The sequence below is a fragment of the Hevea brasiliensis genome, chromosome 6, assembly GCF_030052815.1.
Source record: "Hevea brasiliensis isolate MT/VB/25A 57/8 chromosome 6, ASM3005281v1, whole genome shotgun sequence".
Lineage (NCBI taxonomy): Eukaryota > Viridiplantae > Streptophyta > Magnoliopsida > Malpighiales > Euphorbiaceae > Hevea > Hevea brasiliensis.
This window is the reverse complement of record NC_079498.1, coordinates 106,695,490-106,715,636: the sequence shown is the minus strand read 5'-3', so window position 1 is coordinate 106,715,636 and position 20,147 is coordinate 106,695,490. Positions and strand designations below refer to the sequence as shown.

The window sequence follows — 20,147 nt, the reverse complement described above, 5'->3', positions numbered from 1 at the left end:
GAATGAATGCAATATCTACAAACCCCAACGCGTCTTCTCCGAAACAGGCCCTCTTCCCAATCCCAAGCTACCCTTCCATCACTTTAAAGCCTTCAAATGAGTTCCTTTTCTGCTGCCCAACAAAGCAGGTTCATTCTACATCATGATAAAATTAATTATTTGAGACAAGAACTTGGATAAATAATGAAGCAACAAGTTAAGAGACTTGCCTTTTTATCAACAAAATCAGCCCAAAACCGGGCATGAGCTCTCTTGCAATGGTCAGAAGAAGGCAGCAAAGGAGACTTGTGCTTCCATACCTCATCAATGTACTGAACTATGATCAGTGATTCCGATATGGGCTTCCCTCGTGTATCAAGAGGGATTTGCTTATAGACTGGGTTCTTTTCTCAAAGCAGTGAGCTCTTGTTGCTCAAATCCCATCCTTGGACTCATACTCTATTCCCTTCTCAGCCACAGCAATTTTCTCCTGGCTGCATAAGAAGTAACCCACAAATCCAATAAGACCACTTCCTGTGCCACAGTTACAAAAAAATTAACTTAATTGAGCTTCCAAAAATGATAAAGAAGATGAGCATAACACATGATACTGATCCGGCAAAAGCATGCTAGCATTTAGAGTTGAACTCTAATTATTGACTGTTCAATGTTGAATGATGCATATAAATTATTTCAAGTGTTTCTAGTAGAAGGAGCTTGGAAAATTCCCACGGCTTGCATCAGATCTTAAATGATTAACTATAAGTGACTAGTTTTTTATTGGTGGCGAAGAACTAGTGACTGGTTCAAGTCTAAGACAAAGAAGCACTTTGAACATTATTCAGTCATCCAATATAGATGTTTCGGTTGCAAAAATAAGCATACTCAGTATTCAATCAAAAGATTATCCTACAAGTAGGTCCATTCCCATTTCTGCCATTGATTCAACAGTATCTGCAGTTCCTGAGACTCCAACCACTGAAATCCAAAATGGTATATTAATCTCTGTTTAAGCGGCAAATTCAAATTGGAAATTCTACTGTTTATTAATCAAAGCTTGCTTTGCTCATGATCTGTTTAAGCGGCAAATTCAAATTGGAAATTCTACTGTTTATTAATCAAAGCTTGCTTTGCTCATGACCCCCATAGTCAATGAATTTTTAAGGAGTAATTAATTAAACATTCAATGCTGATTAAAAAAAAAACTGCACCCATCAAGAACATACAGCATATTTGGAAAAGGGCTAACAATTCATTTGAAATAACTTAATTTTTACAGCTCATTTCTACTTTAACTTAAATACAATTCGTTTCTGATAATTGTATTCAAGGATTTGATTTCATTTCATCAAAGCAAATGCAATGAAAACATATACTTCATTGCATATTATGTGGAAAGGCAACGTCACATGCTCACTCGGGTTTCTAATTTCTGTTTGCAACCTATTGTCATGATCCTCCTGCACCATTCACAACCCTTTTGTTCGTTTTAACACAATTTGGAAGGTCCCAGGTAGGAAATTTCTGTGCTCTTTTCAAATAGGTATATTCTCATCTTGTAATATTAAAAGTTTATACTAAAATCCTTATGATTCCTTAGCTTTTTTACTGTCTGCAATCATTTGAACTTCACTCTTCAAGGACTACCAACTATTCACAACATCGAAGAGGAAAAAAAATAAAAAAGTTAGTGCTTACTTTACATATTCGCTGAGTTTCCCCGAATTTTGGCTCTTAAAAATCTTCAAAATCAATTATTTGTCTTCCTCCAGATATTGCATGCAAAAAGAATGAACTGGAAAAATTAAGCAATAAAATGGCAGCATTAACAGTCAGTACCTGAGAAAAGGCACATCAGAAATTTGTGCAATATATCCATCAATCCAAACACATAAATGGATATGAATACACACAAATATACAAAGAGGAGAGGGAGGAAAGAACTTACCAGGAGAGGATCTGACCAGTGAAAAATTTGGTGGCTTTTGGATACAAAGAGAGAAACAAGGAAGTTAGACCTGGTTTCTTTTGGTAAAGCAGAGAGGGTGAGAAGCAAGGAGAGAAAAAGGGAGAAGTTAACTATGAGCAGAGAGGTTGTGGCTTGGTGGTGACAGCAAGGCTGGAATTCTTTTGGAGGTGTTGACCATGGCGAGCTGGAAGTTGCGACTGGGGAGATCGCAGAGATGCAGAGCCACAGTCCACAGAAGAGTTTAGATGATAAAATTAGGGTTTCTTGGGTTTTGATGGATTATTCTATCAAAAAAAAAAAAAAAAGAAAGAGTTTTTAGAAGTAATTCAACCAATCTGACTTGTGATTCAAACCAAAAACTTGGTTCAATTTGGGTTGGTCTGTTGGTTCCATCCAAAATGTGAACAGCACTGGATGCTAGAATGCAGTGCTGTACATTACAGATGTCAACAACTTAAGATTCTTAAATTACAAATTCTAGCCAATTAAATATACATTTAGCATTGTTTACTTTATAAATATAATACAATTAGGGTACTTGCACTTTCTGAGAAAACCTCATCCTACTCCCACTATCTGTGATGAATACAATATTTGAAATGAAGCTGCTTTCAACTTTCCTACAGATATGATGCACACATGGGATTGGCAAATAAATGTTTACGGTACACCGACTTTGATTCTCTGAAGCTGCTCCCAAGGAGGGTTCCTAGCAAGGCAGGGGGCCCACTTGATGTAGATTGATGCATCTTTCTCACAATCAGGTGCTTATCCAAAATCATTAATTCCATCAGACTCCGACAGCTCTACAGAAAGAAGCACAAACACTAAACATCAACGATGGATGTAAAGCCCAGGAATGTCATCAACATCTGCATAACTACATTCATAATGCAAAAGTTCCAGCTTAGGATTAACCAACAGGTCACCAATGTACCAACCAACTATCGCAGAAACTTAGGTATCTAAACGAAAAATGCACACATTTGCAACTACTAATGCATATTATTGTCCCCCTTGCTATGGCATATTTGCATATACAGTAACAACAACAAAACCCAAGGCCTTCACCATAACTTCAACACAATCTTCTACTATTCACTATGTGAGGCCAGAAAAACATCTATCACAAACAGGAACCGCAAAGCAGCAAACCAACATACTAGGAAAATAATAACACTACACATTTGGTTGATAAATTAAAAAAATTTAGAGGAAATAGATAAATGTTGGATTTAATTCTCTCACATTGAATTTTCCTATGGTTTAGAACACAAGCACAAGGGTGCAACTAATGTTCAGCACAAAGTATATGAAAGTTAAAATTGGCCATGATAATTAGCAACAAAGCACGACTAAAAGGAAGACACATTGTGTTAAACGTCTTATATACTATGGAGACACATTTCCAAGGTTCCAAGTGGTGCTACCATATATGGAAAACGAAATTATTCAAAGCTCTATTTCATCTGTTGTCATAAAATGGCAAGGTCTTTGACACTCCAAGATCAAGAAAGCAAGCTAGACAAAATGATCAGCAAGTAGATTGACAATTCATTTTCAGAAGAAGCACGTAGTTATCTTAGTAGAAAATTTGTCTGCAGTACTAGTAAGTGATTATTGCCAAAAGCCTACATGGAAGAAGGAAACAAGCATTGTTTGAAATGCTGCACAACACTAATAAAGCAGATTCGAGACATTTCAGGCCTAAGCTAACAACTCAAAATCCCCCCTAATCCCCATTCTTTCTCCACTGCCAAAATTTAAAGATAAAGAATTAAATAGCATACCTGGGGATTCAATACATCAATCTGGTGGATAATGTTGTCCTGTCACACAAAAAATAAGTGAAAGATAGAATAAAGTGAGTAAACATATGTTAAATTTCTATCTAATAAATTCCAAAAGCACTACTTTCACATTAAATTCTTCAGATTAATTTAAAAAACTCCATCACAGTAAATATGGCTTTAAGAGCCATCATTCACTTCACCCATAAACAAAATTGGCAAAAACATTTTTACAAAAATCAAACAAATTCACATGAGTGCAAATATTCTCAAAGTTACAGGAGCACAAAGCAGGAATGTCAGAAGTTCATTCTGAAACCAACAAAAAAAGAAGTCCACATCTTTTAATGATAACTTTGCCCCCTGCTACTCCGCTACATTGTGCTAGGATAATGCAAAAGATTTTGCATGCCAAGAGAAGATTTTACAGTATTCAGGCTACACACAAATTACTGTTAGGACTTCTAATTAATCAGGAAATGAAAACAATGTACCTCTAGTATCCCAGGACTTTGCATCACAATACCAAGAACACGGCGTACAAGTCCATCATAGACAACTTTGTTGATGCTACCATCTCCATTTATCCATGGTAATATAGGCACACGTAATTCCTTTGAGGAGAACTTACACGTTTCACCATCATTATTTTGTCCCGGCAAAATTACTTTTTCTTGCAAGCTGCCTTCATGGACATTGCTTCTTTGGGTTTCAATGGAGGGAACAGACTCTTCAGGAAGATTAAGAATTGTAACTTTGTGCACATGATGATTCCTCATGATGGCTTCTTTCTGTGAACTAGAGCCAACTACATCATAACCTTCACAATGGGAGACTGAATGACCATTCTCACTTCTCTGTAAGGACTTGGTTACTAACGGTGGATCAAGATCTTGATGGAGACCCACCAGTGAGGTCAAAAAGTACTTGGAATGATATAAAGCATTAACAACATGAACAGTGTCATAGGCATTGACCTGTACAGTAAAGGACTGCATTAGAAATTTCTTGGGCCTGAGCTCAAATCATCAAGGTTAGACCCACAAATTTTTGAAACTAGTAATAGTAGTCCAAGTAATCCATTAAACATGTAGCCATTAACATATAAATGGACCACCAAGGCACCAACCAAAAGCAAAAAAGTAAAAGCCGACAAGAAACCAGGATTCCAAAAGAAGAAAGTATCCATTAGATACCAGGTTTTAGAAATTAAAAAACAAATATAAAAAGAAAGTGTCTGTCCAGCCACCAAACCTACTATCCTTTCCTCTTCCTAAAATAAAGGCAAAAACTATTTGGATTGTTACATATTGCCACATATCAGTCTATGCTGGACCAATACAGTGTGAATCCAGATTCACCATCCCAGAACAGCGAATCCATATCAATAGGCTAAAGTATGATATGTATTGGCTGAGACAGACTCTCAAAACGTGCTAAGTCTGATTACTAGAAACTGACTACTTTGTCAGAGTAACATTCTAGTGAACTAGCAGTACTAATTAAAAAAAAATTCACGATATAAACAAGGAAACATAATGGAGGATGAACCAGTAAGCAATGTTGAAAGTTGGAATCCTACCAACTATACATGTGCCAAGTATACCACTCAGGCAGGCATGCCATATTAAATATATTTGGCAATTAGAAAAAAGCTAACCTTCAACACACATCCAAATGCTTGGAGCACATCAATGATTTGTTCATGCACATTTTCACCTGCAAAGGAACACCTTCAAATATTCAAAATAGAGAAACCTAGATAAGAGTTTACTGTTTTAAAACTTGAAATGCAAGTCTACTTTTATTGTTTTTTCTCTTTTTTGTTGGGGGGTGTTATGGAAAGTCAATCATTATATTATTTCTGTGTATATTCTGTATTCTGTATTCCTATTTAGGATTTCTTATTTAGGATTTCTTCCTAATTAGTATAACACAATTATAGGAATCAATTGTATATATATATATAATACAGATTAATTTTGATATATGATAAATCATCTTCTCTCTACATATGTGAGAGGTCATCATCTATCTAGTGATTATTTTTCTCACCGGGGAAGAGGGGAGCTTGAGTTATAGAGTGCATACCCACGACTTGGGAAACTTCTTCTAAACTCAAACCTTGGTCACCAGCCTTCTGAATGGCCATAAAAACAGTCCTAAATACCTCAGGATTAAAGAGACTTGCTTGTTTTGGATCAGAGGGTTTCACCATCAGGTATTCTGCATAACCTACCATTGCTTCCCAAGGTGACTCGCTAGACCATCCTGCTGCAGGATCAATGCTATCAAAACTGGGGACTTCTGTAGTACTGTCACGTTGTAATGAACTAGAGCTGATTTTCTGACCCAATATTTCCTTGAACTTATCATTCTGATGAAATTCATCCATACAACTCACTTTGAACAATTCTACAGCATTAGCTGTCATAAGTTTTGTACGATGCACAAGTACTGTTATACCGGGAAATCCCTTTTCTCTGCGAGAAATGAGTTCGCTATCGGCCAAAGATCTTATTTTCTTGACCTTATCAACATCACAAAGTTCATCATCCTCAGCCCTACGTTTTAAACTTCTTAAGTCTTCAGCTTCTCCCACACCTTCATCTGGAACACATGGAGAAATAGACAATTCACCAGAAGAAACTAGAGCAAACAACTGAAAAATATCCCCACACTGCAAATCTGCAGTAAGATTAATTCCCCTCTCTGTCAAATCTTTTTCTCTTTCATGGAGCCACCCAGAAAATTTAGCTGCTTCTTTTCCAGTATTAGATGGGAATGCAGATTTAGAAACACTTTGCATGAATTGTTGGGACAGCACAAAGGGTTGACCACCATCACCCCCAATCTGCCAAATAGTGAATAAGTGTTAAGAAAAATATGAACAGAACAACAACTAAACCTTAATCCCAAACTAGTTGGGGTCGGCTATATGGATCTTATTAAGAACACAGAACAAAAATTAAAATGGACACATGGTGGTCAATAAGGGAAATCAGAATGAATTAAATCAGCATGAAATACAGGCAGCAGGGTGCAGGTAACAATACATTAAACAATCAAATATCAGCTTATTAGAGACCATAAAGTGAATTTATATGTAAACTATCACCTAAATAAGATAAAGTTTCATGAGCCACAAGGCTGTTTCCAACTCAAGAAACCATAATATTAAGTAAAATAACCTTGACTTATGACTTTAAGTATAACTTCGCAACATGTCATTTAGAGACCAACTCAGGACTTAAATATCAATCAGAAGTACAGCAAGAAGATCTCCCAGAAGGCAATCACTTTAAAGAGCAAAACTAGTTACTTAACAACCATGGAGTGCAGACTTTCTGGTATAAAATAAAATATGCTACTTAACATTGACTTGAGCTGAAAGTTTGGCATGTCTGTGTCTGGAATGAGTATTTAGATTGCCCATACAAGAAATTTTGGTTAATATTAAATTTCAAATATTCACATTTGGTTTCAGGGCAATATTCTATCTAACCAACCCATAAAAGGCATAAAAAACCAGCTTGACAGTGACCTCTATGCCAAAATTTTAAATAGATGAAAAAATATATTGTAGGTTTTCCTTCCAGGTCAATTGCTATTAAATAGATATAAGCGTATACAGGGGTTCCTCACAGGTCAGCTGCACATCATGCATCACATATCAGCGCTGATTAACAGACTAATTCAGCTTATGAAGGAAACACGTAACTATTAAATCCCAATAAGGCCCCTGCCTGAAAGTAGGAAGGCATGATTTCATGCCTCAAGCCAACTCATGCGGAGATTAGAATTTCATTTTACAGTTTACATCTATCCAGCAGATTATTGCATATGGAGATAGAACCAGGCTGAAAACTGGTAAGGCCGAATCATGAGATCTGAGTCATTCAAAAATGCAGGACAAAAACTTTGATCAATATTCCCGTAAATTTAAGGAACTTTGAATCAATTTAGAAAAAAATTGAATAGGCACCTAATTTTTATCCACATGCAAATTTACAATAGCCCATAGGGGATCTGACTATAGTTAGTAGCAATATAAGAGATAGAATAAAAAATTAATATATTCATAAAATGGTGCCAGTTAAAGGAAGATACAGCCATGGGGAAAGTCATCTAAGATGAATAAAGTATGTATAAAGAAGACCAATGACTTCTACAGTATACAGCAATCGCTTAGGATTTATACCATGTGTCATATTTAGGGTGCAAACTCACATGCATAGCTCATTAGAATTGCCTGCAATAAATCAAATGATTAGAGAATACATGCTTTACCATTATTTTCTTGTCCCTGAGGTAGCTAAAAGCTGCAAAAAGATCACGCTCCGAATAACGCCGCAAAGTTTCTGCTAGATGATTTTGCAGATCTGGTGCCCCTGAGGTGCACAAGAAGACAAGCTTCAAAAGCTCCACTGCATTTGAAACTGCCAATGATTTATGTACTTGTGTGCTAACAAAAGTTCCTTCATTTAAACACTTGATAAACTTCTGATGAAGGCGATGACGTTTTAATCTTTGTCCAGAATCTTTAAATATTCCCTGGCCATCTTTATGGATGCTTTCATTAAGAGTACTAGATGAAACCAATTCAGATTCCACAGTGCTCTGCAACAAAAAGCGAGTGATTTAGCCATGTGATTGGATATTCTTATAAGACTTACGATTAAAAAAATAATAGCAGTAGTTACGTTAAAATGCATGCATAAATGGCCATGTGTATGCACATGATTTATGACAAAATACAGATTGCAGTCAATTTTCTTAACCCTTGTATTAGCTAAAACTTGAACTTTCTCATACAAAACTATGAGACCTCTAGAGGTAATTTCTACCAAAAATAATTTTTGGTCTTAACTTCAAAAGACGTGAATGTCAACGAGAATGAAAGTTTACTGAGAGAAGCATCGTCAAACTTACATATCCTACAATATTCGTGTTTAAATTGGACAATTCTTCAGAAGCATTTCCAACTCTTTTAGAGTCCTGAAAATTAGCCTTTTTCTTGTACAACAGAACACATTCAAAGGTTTTCTTAATACTCTCATCACTGAAATCATCCCACCGCTCTTCCTCAAAACCTGCTCCTGTAGAATTTTTAAGACCATTGGAGAATTTATCACCTTCACTTGTTGAACATCGCATAAGAACTCTGCAACCATTCTTGTCAACAGATGCACTCTGGGTTTGCTCCAGGTACTTTGCATATCTCTCACTAAGCATGGTACATAGTTTCATAAGCATTTTTCTAAATTTTGTATTTTTCTTCAATAAATGCATTCTTCTAGAACATGTCATTGGAGGAGCTGGTAGGTCAGGAATTTTTTTCCATTCAGCTTTGTGAATATTTGCCCCAAGAACTGCACGATGTCTTGCATATTGGATCAACAGTTGCCTGTTAGAAGATAATCAATTGCATCAGAATGAAGGAACCATAGAATATATCCATAAACAAAAGAAAATGCCTATCTTTCTCCTCCTGAAAAAAAAAATAATAATAACAATTACACTTAAGACCAGGCAGGCATGTGTAAGAATGAAGCAAAAAAATATCCAGAAAATCTCACAAAAAATTGAGCTTTCTCAAAATAATTATATGCTCAATATCTTCATGTTTCCCAGTAGCATCATTTTGTCATATGCCAAGGGCAACTTCATGGGAGGTACCCTACACAGGACCAACTCCTGACAATTGCATTCACACAATTTATAAAGTGGGTCAACTATGGAGACATCCTTATGGCGATATGATCCAAAGGGCAGTTTCCTCTTACCTATCATCTGCATCAGTCCATGAAAACCTCCTTTGGCGTGTTGAACGAGACTTTGAACAAGCATATTGGCTTAATACAGAATGACATTTTGTATCTTGATTTGATCCTGGCTCTTCCACAGATTCTTGATTATTGCCCTCATGATATGGTGGCAAATGATCTTCATGTTGTTCTGAAGGGTAAAGTTCTTGTTCCTCCATTAATTGGTCAACGATATCAGGTCCCTCCTCACTTAACTTCTCCTTCACAGCATCAACTCTTCCACGCTTTACTGAGCTTGCTTTTAAAGATCTCTTTCTTTTTCTAGAAGAGAGTTTCTTTTTTGATGTCTGATGATCCTCATTGGCATTCACAACACCCTGAAATATATTGAGACGTTGCTGGTGCTTACCATAATAGGCACGAAGCACCTGCATGAAGCATTGAAGTTAAGGTACAATTTTTTAAGGAAATTGTTTTTTTTAAAAAAAAAGAGTAGTTCAACCCACTGACTGGGTGCAGAACCAAAGCCAAATTAAGTATGTAAAGGGAACTCCACAAGCACACTGACCTGCTGTAGGGACAGATTAAGATCACTTGCAATGTTTACGCAATCTTCACATGAAATTTTTTTGTTCAAATCATCCTTCCCTATACGATTTAGGAGCTCAGTACGCTGATGAGCAGACATAACCCGAACAGAGGTCCAAAAACGGGGGTGGAAAACCTGTAAGAATAATACAAACAACAAAATACATTTCAAGTTTGTGGCAATTTGAAAAGTTTACATATAAGCAGCACTGCAAATTACCAAGGAATTTAATTGCCACATAAGACATAAGCAATGGCTCAAAGGCATATTGTTCATGCCAGTTAACAGTCTGGAACCTCTGTGCCTATGAATTATAGATCTATATGATTATATCACAATTTGCTCATGGCAACTTTTATTCACTAGAGGAACAACTTGGCAAACAAAACATTAAACACATACCTCAGGAACAACAGATCCAGGGAATGCATGTAAGGCAGCTTTTGGATCGGCAGCCGCATAACAGTACTCCAAAGTTTTCCAATATTCATCAACAGCTTCTTGATTTGATAGGATAAAATCATGTCTGATTCTTGGGCGAAGATCAAGAGATCTTAAAATAGATGTTGAAACCACTGATAATGGTTCTTCTAGGTAAGGTCTAAGCTCCATTGCATGCATAAAAGTCTCATGAGGGTTTTTGAATCCATCCTCTGAATACCCATTGCGTATCAAACGAATCAGCTACATAATAGAACAAACAATGAGACATGATATAACTGACATATAAAATCACAAAAGCCCATTTATCAAAAATTATTTAAAGTGAAAGCAATTCCTATTGATTGGATAGGACCATAGGGGATGTGAGAAAAAATTAGGTACACTGCCAGCTGGGGAAATTTGAATATTTTACCCTAGCCAAAGACATGTCAGTTTCAATCATATAAGATAGATCATCGGATAAAGGCTCAAAGGACAATGGTTAATAATTTAATATTGATAAAAATAAAGCAAATACACAATGGATACGCTTACATAATTAGGTCATTTGAAATGCGACCAATAATTTGTACCTTCAATCGTCGTAAAATGTCAATTATCAATGACAGTCTTCCAGTTGCCTGCGTATCCATCAGCTGTTTGTATTCTTCAACAGGAAGATCTGATAGACACAAACCTCTACTGGTCTTTGCAATCATATCATCAAATTTGTTAGTAGTCCCTACCACCTTTAAAAATAGCTCAACTGGAACAGCCTTCATAGCTGCTTCAAGTGCAAGAAACTTGTAAGAACGCTCACATGGGCCAGTTAATAAAACATCATCCCATCCAGGAAGACTACTCAGGTAACCCCATAAAAAATTATGCAGCAGTTTTGCACGAACCATTTTTGCCAACACAAAACCATTGGCACGCATGGCTTCTGCTTTAACAGCTTGTTCATCTGAACCCCTGCGAATCTGAGTTCTTGTGACACCATTCAGTACAGGAATTGATTCCTTAATCTTCAACTTGGATGAAGCCTGAACACGAATTTGTTTATCAAAAGACCTCATTCTATCATGAATTTCACCAAGTAGTTCAGGAGGAAAACTTTGAATAGATGGATGCAGAACAACCATAGTGGGACGCCCGCTGGTACAGTTTGTGACAGCAGGGAGCTTTATATGCACACATTTGCAATGTCCTTGTTGCTGAAGCTTATTTAATATCCGGTCAATAGTCTTCCTGTCCATCGATGTGTGCTTGTCCTTCTCAAGACTCATAAGCCACCTTTGAAGCTCTGCTTTTAAAAGGAATTTCTCATTCTACAGAAATTTTTTTAAAAGAAAAGTGAACAGGTTTTAGAAAAGAAAATACAGAAAATAATAGAGTTAATATCAAGGTAAGCCTTCAATAAAGTGAATGAAAGAGGCACCTGTAACCTTTCAAGTATCCTCTGTTCCCTCAAGGCACCATCAGTAGTTAAAGGCAGATACGGATAAGATGATCCAGAATCAGGCAGCGTCAAAGTAGTTTCGGACGATGCAGAATTTATCTCCATTTCTGAAATCATTAAATTAAGTTTTGCATCGGAAGCAGTATCCATTGGTTCGTGATGAAGCTCTGGCACCTTGTCATGACAGTCGAGCACATGGTTAGTTGGACCATCCTTAGGCAAGCCTTGACATGGTTCAGCATTTATTTCCCCACTATTCAGTTTTCCAGTGGCAGCAAAATCAACTTCAGATGTTGAAGGATTGTACTCTAGCAAGGCTTCAGTTGATCTGTCTGAAACATCATGATTGCTCACATTCAAAGTAGAATTGTTAATTCCACCAAGATCAATTTTTGATTTATCTAGAAATGCATTTGACTCCTCAGTATTAGAATCAGAAGTCCAAACTCGAAAAGCTACAGTTTTATTATGGTTTTCTGCCTGCACATGCATCCCAAACCTAGAGAACAAATTGTGCAACCGAGAATCACTCCTTTTCCTATCAATTCCAAGCCTCCCACATACCTGTTCATATCAACATAATACGTAACAAAAATTTAACAGCGAGAAAAGATATTTGCATAGGTACCATCAAACAGAGCTATAACACATCTGTTTACCATATGTGTAATGCATAAAGACAGCACTCAAAACTCACAGTAGTAACAAGTACCAGACAACAAAATGATAAAAATAATGTTGTCTGCAACAAGAAGACAGCCACAACTTCATACATGCAGACAAAGTATCGAACTTCAAAACTAAGGGCCAAGCTCAATGTGGTGAAAAGGAAAATGAAATCATCTTGAGTTGTAGCAAGGACGAGAACAATCATTCATTTAGAAAAATGTAGATATTTCTTGAGAAAAAAATATTTTAGATGAAACAACTAGCAGATAATTGGCAAGGCAGTGAAAAGAACCGGTGTCCACCTCAATAACAGTCGCTCCTTCTGTTCTTTTGGCATCAATCATATCATAAATTTGATGGTCAATAGGAAGTTCTACAAGCTGCTCAGTTTGTTGAAACCTTCTTCCAAACTTCACCATTTTTTTTCCGTCACAATCATGTCCACATCCAAGAGGTTTGTTCTCAAAATTCTTTGAAGGAAACTTCTTCAACAAGCGTAAGCAACGTTCAACCTGTGAAAAGTACACCCACAAGAATCGATGAAGCAAACTCAATAGACTCCCTGTACAGGACCATGTAGAAGCATTGTTTTTCAGACAGGAATATTTGCAACACACCTTTTCATTCACTTTAGCATCAAACTCCTCAACAATGCCAGCATCTTTCAACCTACGACATATCTAGAAGTACAAAGTGCAATTAACATTACAATGAAAACAATAAGAGAATCAGCAAATACAACAAATGATTTATGGTCAAACGCTATTACAAACTTACATTTCTCCAAGCTCTGTGCCCAGGAGTTCTGGTATAACCAAGAGCCTGTTTGATATCTGAGACAACAAGGACCTTCGGTAACCAAATAATCAGCACGATCCCAGAAGTTAACTTGCATTACTTAAAATACTCAAAAACAAAATTACCTTGTCATTAGCTTCCTCAAGTTTATCACAAATGGCCTTCATTGCAGGTAAAAAATCCTTTATAAGTACATCATCTTTAGAAGGCTCTCTCTCAAAACCATCTCCACCTACATCAGTTTCCTCTACATTCCCAGGACCCCCCAAATTGCGTTCTTCTTTGTTAATCTCAAATCTTTGTTGTACACCTAAATGCTTTGCATAACGGGGTAGATATATTAAATTGGTACTTACAACCGAACTGTTCTTAGTCTCCCCTTCACAGTCAGCTTCTTTCGTCTTCACAATGACCGGTTTTCGCACAATCAATTGCCGGCATTCAAGGTTCCTAACTCTATAAAAGAAGTTGTTCCCTTCAATGCCGAATTCCTTAGCTAGTTGATTTTGTGTTATTCCGTTTGTCCTTCAGCCATTAACAAACATTATGTTTAGCTATTCTATTTTTCAACAATAAACCTAATATAGAAACATAGGAGCAGGGATAGCTCACCTAACGACAGCAAGCCGTTCAAGAGTGCGACGCTGAAGAGGACCAATGCTGGAGGAAGGAGTGTCATAAAGGCCAACAAAGCAATCCCTAAGATGCTCGTTAGCCACAATCTTCAAGTTGAGCTTCTCAGCGTCTTCAAAACGCTGAATTTTGGGGTCGGTGGCGCTAAATGGAGAGTCTTCTGCTGGGACAAAGAACTGAATAGAAGAGATAGATAAAAGGTTGGACCAGAGAGACGCTTTGAGGGAGACAGCAGGCGTGGGAGTTAGGGTAGACCAGAGGGAGGAAAGCAAGAGGCCGGTTGAGCCACGGCAACAGATTTCCTCGAGAGCTGAGGAGATTAGAGTGTCCATGGGGACATGTGGAGCAGGGTGTTTGGCCGGCGAGAAAATTCACTCACGATAGAGCTTTCTCAGGAAAATTTTTAATTCCCGCAGAGGCGCAAAGGAACAGTTGGTTTGTACTAGCGTAAAAATTATATATGTATAATATTTAAAGTTTTTTTTTTTCCGAATGTATAATATTTAAAGTTCAAAAATATACAATTACTTAGATTAATAATTATTAAAATTTATAATAATTTTTCTATTTTTAAAATTAAATAATTTAATCTCTAAAATTTAATAAAATTTATAATTTAATCTTTTATTCAATTTTCCTTTAATTAACTGTTAATTATTATAAAATTATTAAAATATTTTTAATTTATATTTTTTAATTGATACATTTAATTTCTAAAATGTTATATTATACATGAAATCGTCTCTCAATTTAAATTTTATAAATAAAATAATTTATTAATTTAAATTATTTTATTTATAATATAAAATTATATTAATTATTAAAGTTATAAAAATACATAAAATTAAATACATTTTGATATTTTTTTATAATTAACGAAAAAATATTAAAAATAGTATTAATTCATATCTTAGTCCCACTATTCTATTTCCACATATATATATATATATATATATATATATATATATATATATATATATGTATAAATTGAGTCATGTAAGTCCCACAAAAATATTCATCCAATCATTCTTGACGAGTAATAAAAGTCGGTTACCGGTTATTCTGTTATGTTTTTTCTTTTTTCTTTAAATAAGTTTGAATAATAAATATCTGAATATGTCTAAATTAATTTAAAAACTATTTAAATGCATCATTAAATTAGGATCGAAGGACATTAAGTATTTATTTAGTATGTGTTTTAAAATTTAAAATTATTTTTTTTTAATAAAATTATCATTTTAAATGTTACTAAAAAATAATTTAAAAAATTTTATTTTAATATTTTTATAATTAAAATTAATTAAATTTATTTTAAATTATTTTTTAATATTTTTTAATTATTATATTTAAAAAAGTAATTTTTGAGCAGCAGTTTCCATAATAATATTAAATAGACTCTAAGTACTCGTTGAAACTGGCTTGGTTATCGTCCTTACATAAAGGGAGTTTAGTTGGTTATGAACGCTGTGCTGATGTCATTAGCAAGCCAACCCAATTTTTTGCAAGTTATTGCGGGCCAAACGATTCTTTTTGGGTCAACAATGGTTGGACAGACCCATTGCAGGTTTCTTCCTTAAATCCTTGAAGTTCATAACTAGGAATTAATAAAATAAAAAATAATTATTACAACTTAAATTAAGAAAATAGATATCATTTAGGTTTAGGTTATGTGTCTATCAATAAACGATATAAGTTAGTGTTAATAGTGTTTATATATATATATATAATTGATCAATAATTAGTATGAATATTATGTATACAAACACTGTTTAATAATTATAAATGAACAATTAGCCTAATTATAAAAGTCCCACCAAAATTATTGACAAAATTATTTTTTGAAAGGTAATAAAAATTGGGTATTGCTAATTTATCTGTTAAATAGGTTTGAATAATAAATATTAGAGATGTTGAATCCATAATTAATAAATTCAGATCGAATCAATAAATCGACTTTTAAATTTATTCGAATTTATAATGAATAAAATAAAAAATTAACATGGTGTAATTTTATTGATTTGATAAATCGATATGATCTAATTAACTTGATTGATTTAGTTAATCAATAAAAAATTTTTTTTTAGTGTTGATAAGGAAAATTAAATTTAAAATATTATAAAAAGCATTTAAAATTAAAAATGATTGAAATGTATTTGTAATTTTGTGCGTGTATATATATATTTTTTATTTTATTTTATAATAATATAATAAATTTTACAAAATAATTTTTTTATGTACTTAATATTTTATAAATATTAAAAGATAATTATATACTTATAAAATTTTTTTATATATTATATTACTTAAATATTTTCTTATAAAATTTTAAAATGCTATTAAATGTTTGATTTTAAATAATTAAATTTTAATTAATTATTTAATTTATATTAATAATATTATATTTAATAAAATTTTAATTAATTTATATTTATTTAATTAATTTTTAATAACTTATTAATTGAATTATTGATTTATTAGTTGAACAACCGATTCATCAATTCAGTCCTTCCATCAAGTTAATTTTCTGATCAATTCACTGATTAAATCTCATTCACATTCGAATTCGGGATGAGTAGAACTTCATTTAAAATCTTCTTAAACCCGTTGGACTAGGGTTCGGACGGATTGGTATCCATCGACGTTGCCACCAGATAGCACAAAGCAGAGGGGATCTTAATGCGACGTCGTTTAGGGAAGATTAAAAATAGACGACCACGATCGCGCGTTAATTAGCAATCCATATGGAAGAAAAGCTGTGATGCGTCACGCGCTAAATAAAACGGAACCTGTAGCACTGCAGCTGAAGTAAACGAGGAGAGGACTTGGTAGAGAGAGAAACAACACAACACAAACTTTGTATTTTGTGTTATGTCTGAGAGTCTTCTCTCTCTATCCATCAAATCTTATATCTCTGTCTTCTTTTCATGATTGCAGCCTCCATTTTCTACCCGTTCCCTTCACCTCTCCAACTCCTCCTCTGGTGAGAATTGCCCTGTTTTCTCAAGAAATTTCGATTCTGTTCTGATTTCTCTCGTCTGTCGCTTTCCTGCTAAAAATGTTCTATTTCTTCAAGGTAAGGCTATGGGAACTGCTATGAAGATGAGAGATTTTCTTATTTCATTTGACTTTTATTGCGTCTTCCGAGTCATTTCACTTCATGGGTAAGCCTTAGTTTTGTCATTCTCTCTCCCTCGCTTCCGTTGTTTGCTAAGTTTGTTGCTTTTTCTGGTGCATTGAATGTTTTGAGTTGGTGGATTGTGTTTTAATTTCCACAGATAATGTGAAGATATGGAAATTTGTTGATTTTTTTTTTTGTTTGGTAATCTTTTGTAGTTTCGAGTTAATGAGAAGGTGTTAAATTTCTGCTTCTAACATAGAAGTCTTTCCTTTGGTTTATTAATCACAAAGATATTGCTTGTTGCTTTGCGTTTTTTGTTCTAGAAAGTTGCATCTGCTTATCTTAAGCATTTGGTTTTGTTTTCCCCTTGAGAAATAAATATAGATCTTTCTCTGCAGCTAATTATCATACGGGGTACACCAATTTGATTCATTTTCTTTAGTTTTCAAATTTTATTTTGACCTATTGCGATGTTTTTGTAGTTTTCTTGTGGCAAGACTTTTCTTCTGTGTTCTGTGATTGACCAACTGGTTTTTAGGGTATTTCAGACTGGGTGTTATTCTCAACTAAAATCTTTAACTTGGGATTGGTTTTTTTGTGGGAAAAGTTTCCTTTTTATATGAAAAGGGGCATGCTTTTTTCTTCTTCTCCTTCTTCTTCTTCTTCTCCTTTTTAATTGACATAAAGCAATCTTATGCTTCTTTTTCTTTTTTCGTCTCCCTCTGCGCTTATTACATTGTCCTCGACCCCTCTGTTTGTTTGTCGAGAAAGTGGATGAAAAACACCCACCCCAAGGTTCAACTATTGGATTAGACTCGCTTAATTCTTGTTTTGGATACTATCGTCACAAGAAAATGAATTTTAGGCTTGAAATGTTAATTTCTCTGCCTCTCTTTTCTTTTTGTCCAAACATTGGCTAAGTGATTCCTTGGCTTTTTTGAGCCACATTTTTTTAATGTAAAAGCACAAAGAGATAAGATAAAACAATGGGGACGCATGAAAGTGCAAATTGAGTAAAGCTTGCCTACTGTCTTTTCTCTTATTTGGTACATAACCCTGTTATTTTTTATGCAGGAAAAGGATTGTGTTTAATTGATTGAAGTGAAGCTGAAATGGAAGGTGATTTGTTTTCTGGCATAGGCAATGGAACCCAGGTAGATAGCAGGGTTTTGCAAACAGTTCAAAAGAATTTTATGCAAGTTCAGGACATTCTAGATCAAAACAGGTTGCTAATCAATGAAATAAACCAAAATCACGAATCAAAGATTCCTGATAACTTGACTCGAAATGTGGGGTTGATTAGAGAGCTTAACAATAACATTAGAAGGGTGGTTGATCTTTATGCCGATCTTTCCAGCAATTTCACCAGGTCAATGGACGCTTCATCAGAAGGGGAATCGAGTGGGATTTTGAAGTCCAATGGAAAGGGGAATCAAAAGAGAATTAGATCCGGGTAATTGATCAAACCAAGCTTTCATACAGACTCTGTACTTTCTTCATGGTAGAATAAGAAGAGGGTTAGATTTTGAAGGAAAAGAACTTGTTGAGCTTTGTTGATGAGTGATTAAGCTTCAGTATAATTTTCACCATATCCATTGGAATGACAATTTAACAAATTTATGATTGTAAGTTTGTATAACTCTATTGTCTTTTTGAATCAAATATGCTTCTCCTATTACATTTTCTATATTGGTATTGGGATATGCTTTATTTGTTAATGGATATCCTGTAGCTAGGATTTGTTATCTGTACTTTGTGTGATCTTTGTAAATTGTTTGATTGACCAAAGCTTTATTACTTACCATCACTATGGAGAAAAATTGAAACAATTAAAGACCACTCATCTCTTAGGTTGTTAGAAATGGCCAGATATTATTGGTCTTTTAGTTGATGATTATCGCCATTTTCTGATGATGTCCCATGATTTGCTTTTGATGGGGACTTTCAACAACCCACTTTATTCTTTTCCTATGTTTGTCAAAAGATTCCTCATGATGTCTGCATTTTAGATGAAGCTTACAGTGAAGGTTTGATTTATTCAATATTTTTTAACCCGTAGAAATCAAAACTTATGTCTTTTTGAAACTCTTGTGTTGTTAGTTCTCTCTGCCTATTTTGACTGTGTAAGTGGGAACATGCACTTCCGACCTTGAGAATTATTGGCCTTTTGAGTTGAAGATTCTTTAGGGCAACTGTTGCAGCACCTTTATTTTTATGTATATTTTATTCTATTTTGCATTAAGCACCTCAAGTTTAGAATCTCATATCAAGGTTGATATTTTTTTTAACTACTATTTGTCCCCGTTTATGGAAATCTCTCGATTGTTTTAATTATCATCAAGAACTCAGGATATTAAGAAAGATGCTATCTTAGGTAGTAATTTAAGACATCATACTTTAGGTGAAAGATAATCAGGGAACAGAACAAGGGCCCATTGATTGTTTGAAGGTTGGAACCAGTTGAACTTCTGCTTAGGTTCTTTGCTTCTCTCACTGATATTCTTTTTTCTACTTTTGAATTTTTAATTCTGCAAGTGGCCCTTTAAATTTCATATTAATTTTGTCATTACAGTTCACTCTCCACAAACAATGACAAAGACAAACAATTAAATATAAAAAGTGCTTCCTTGTGGAGCCAGTAACTTTTTCGCCTTTCTTGGGTTATTCATGGAACCACTCATTAGTTTTCTTGATCTGGGTGAACATGTGGGTGATTGCTGTAAATGGTGTTGATTCTGGCATGGATGATATATTCATTTCTCCAATTATTGATAGTGGAAGAATCTCATAATGGTTAAAATGGGAAAAGTGAGCTGCAGCTTCCCTGGCTACTTCTAGGTATTTCTGCATACATATTGATTTCTTGTTCACATGAATTATTGTACACAGATATATGAGCTACTTAGGCAAAAAGGGAATAATGAAGATCCAATGAATGATATTTCATGGACA

The 20,147-nt window shown here is 34.6% G+C and overlaps 2 protein-coding genes across 9 annotated transcripts; one reads left to right on the top strand and one right to left on the bottom strand.

The window, feature by feature from the left end:
* Positions 1-2,273: 2,273 nt before the first annotated feature.
* Positions 2,274-14,524, bottom strand: LOC110664370 (uncharacterized). Of its 5 annotated transcripts, XM_058149115.1 has the most exons (18): positions 14,057-14,524; positions 13,570-13,969; positions 13,424-13,495; positions 13,264-13,326; positions 12,949-13,158; positions 11,957-12,541; positions 11,658-11,846; positions 11,112-11,561; positions 10,498-10,779; positions 10,075-10,230; positions 9,525-9,934; positions 8,671-9,145; positions 8,029-8,358; positions 5,830-6,592; positions 5,399-5,457; positions 4,233-4,715; positions 3,739-3,777; positions 2,274-2,754 (listed from the first exon to the last, which is right to left on the bottom strand). In XM_058149115.1, the coding sequence occupies exons 1-18, from the start codon at positions 14,407-14,409 to the stop codon at positions 2,569-2,571; spliced, it is 5,505 nt and encodes a 1,834-aa protein (XP_058005098.1). In that variant the 5' UTR covers positions 14,410-14,524; the 3' UTR covers positions 2,274-2,568. The 5 variants fall into 5 exon arrangements, 4 of the variants coding, with proteins under 4 accessions (XP_058005098.1, XP_021679719.2, XP_021679710.2 ...); XM_021824027.2 differs by having other exon boundaries at positions 2,274-2,828; positions 11,112-11,846; XM_021824018.2 differs by having other exon boundaries at positions 11,112-11,846.
* A 2,351-nt stretch (positions 14,525-16,875) lies between these two features.
* LOC110664346 (protein ELF4-LIKE 4) lies at positions 16,876-18,882 on the top strand. Of its 4 annotated transcripts, XM_058149114.1 has the most exons (3): positions 16,876-17,057; positions 17,151-17,238; positions 18,270-18,882. In XM_058149114.1, exon 3 carries the CDS (start codon positions 18,308-18,310, stop codon positions 18,650-18,652), a length of 345 nt encoding a protein of 114 aa, XP_058005097.1. In that variant the 5' UTR covers positions 16,876-17,057; positions 17,151-17,238; positions 18,270-18,307; the 3' UTR covers positions 18,653-18,882. The 4 variants fall into 4 exon arrangements, with proteins under 4 accessions (XP_058005097.1, XP_058005096.1, XP_021679682.1 ...); XM_058149113.1 differs by lacking the exon at positions 17,151-17,238 and having other exon boundaries at positions 16,876-17,150; XM_021823990.2 differs by having other exon boundaries at positions 16,876-17,238.
* Positions 18,883-20,147: the final 1,265 nt, after the last annotated feature.

Excerpts from the sequence above, each read along its gene's own strand:
- LOC110664370 (XM_021824018.2), bottom strand. The coding sequence starts at position 14,409 with ATGGACACTCTAATCTCCTCAGCTCTCGAGGAAATCTGTTGCCGTGGC. Across the intron at positions 11,847-11,956 it reads GGATACTTGAAAGGTTACAG|AATGAGAAATTCCTTTTAAA; the intron begins GTGCCTCTTTCA and ends AAATTTCTGTAG. Across the intron at positions 9,935-10,074 it reads TTAATCTGTCCCTACAGCAG|GTGCTTCGTGCCTATTATGG; the intron begins GTCAGTGTGCTT and ends TGCTTCATGCAG.
- LOC110664346 (XM_058149114.1), top strand. The coding sequence starts at position 18,308 with ATGGAAGGTGATTTGTTTTCTGGCATAGGCAATGGAACCCAGGTAGAT.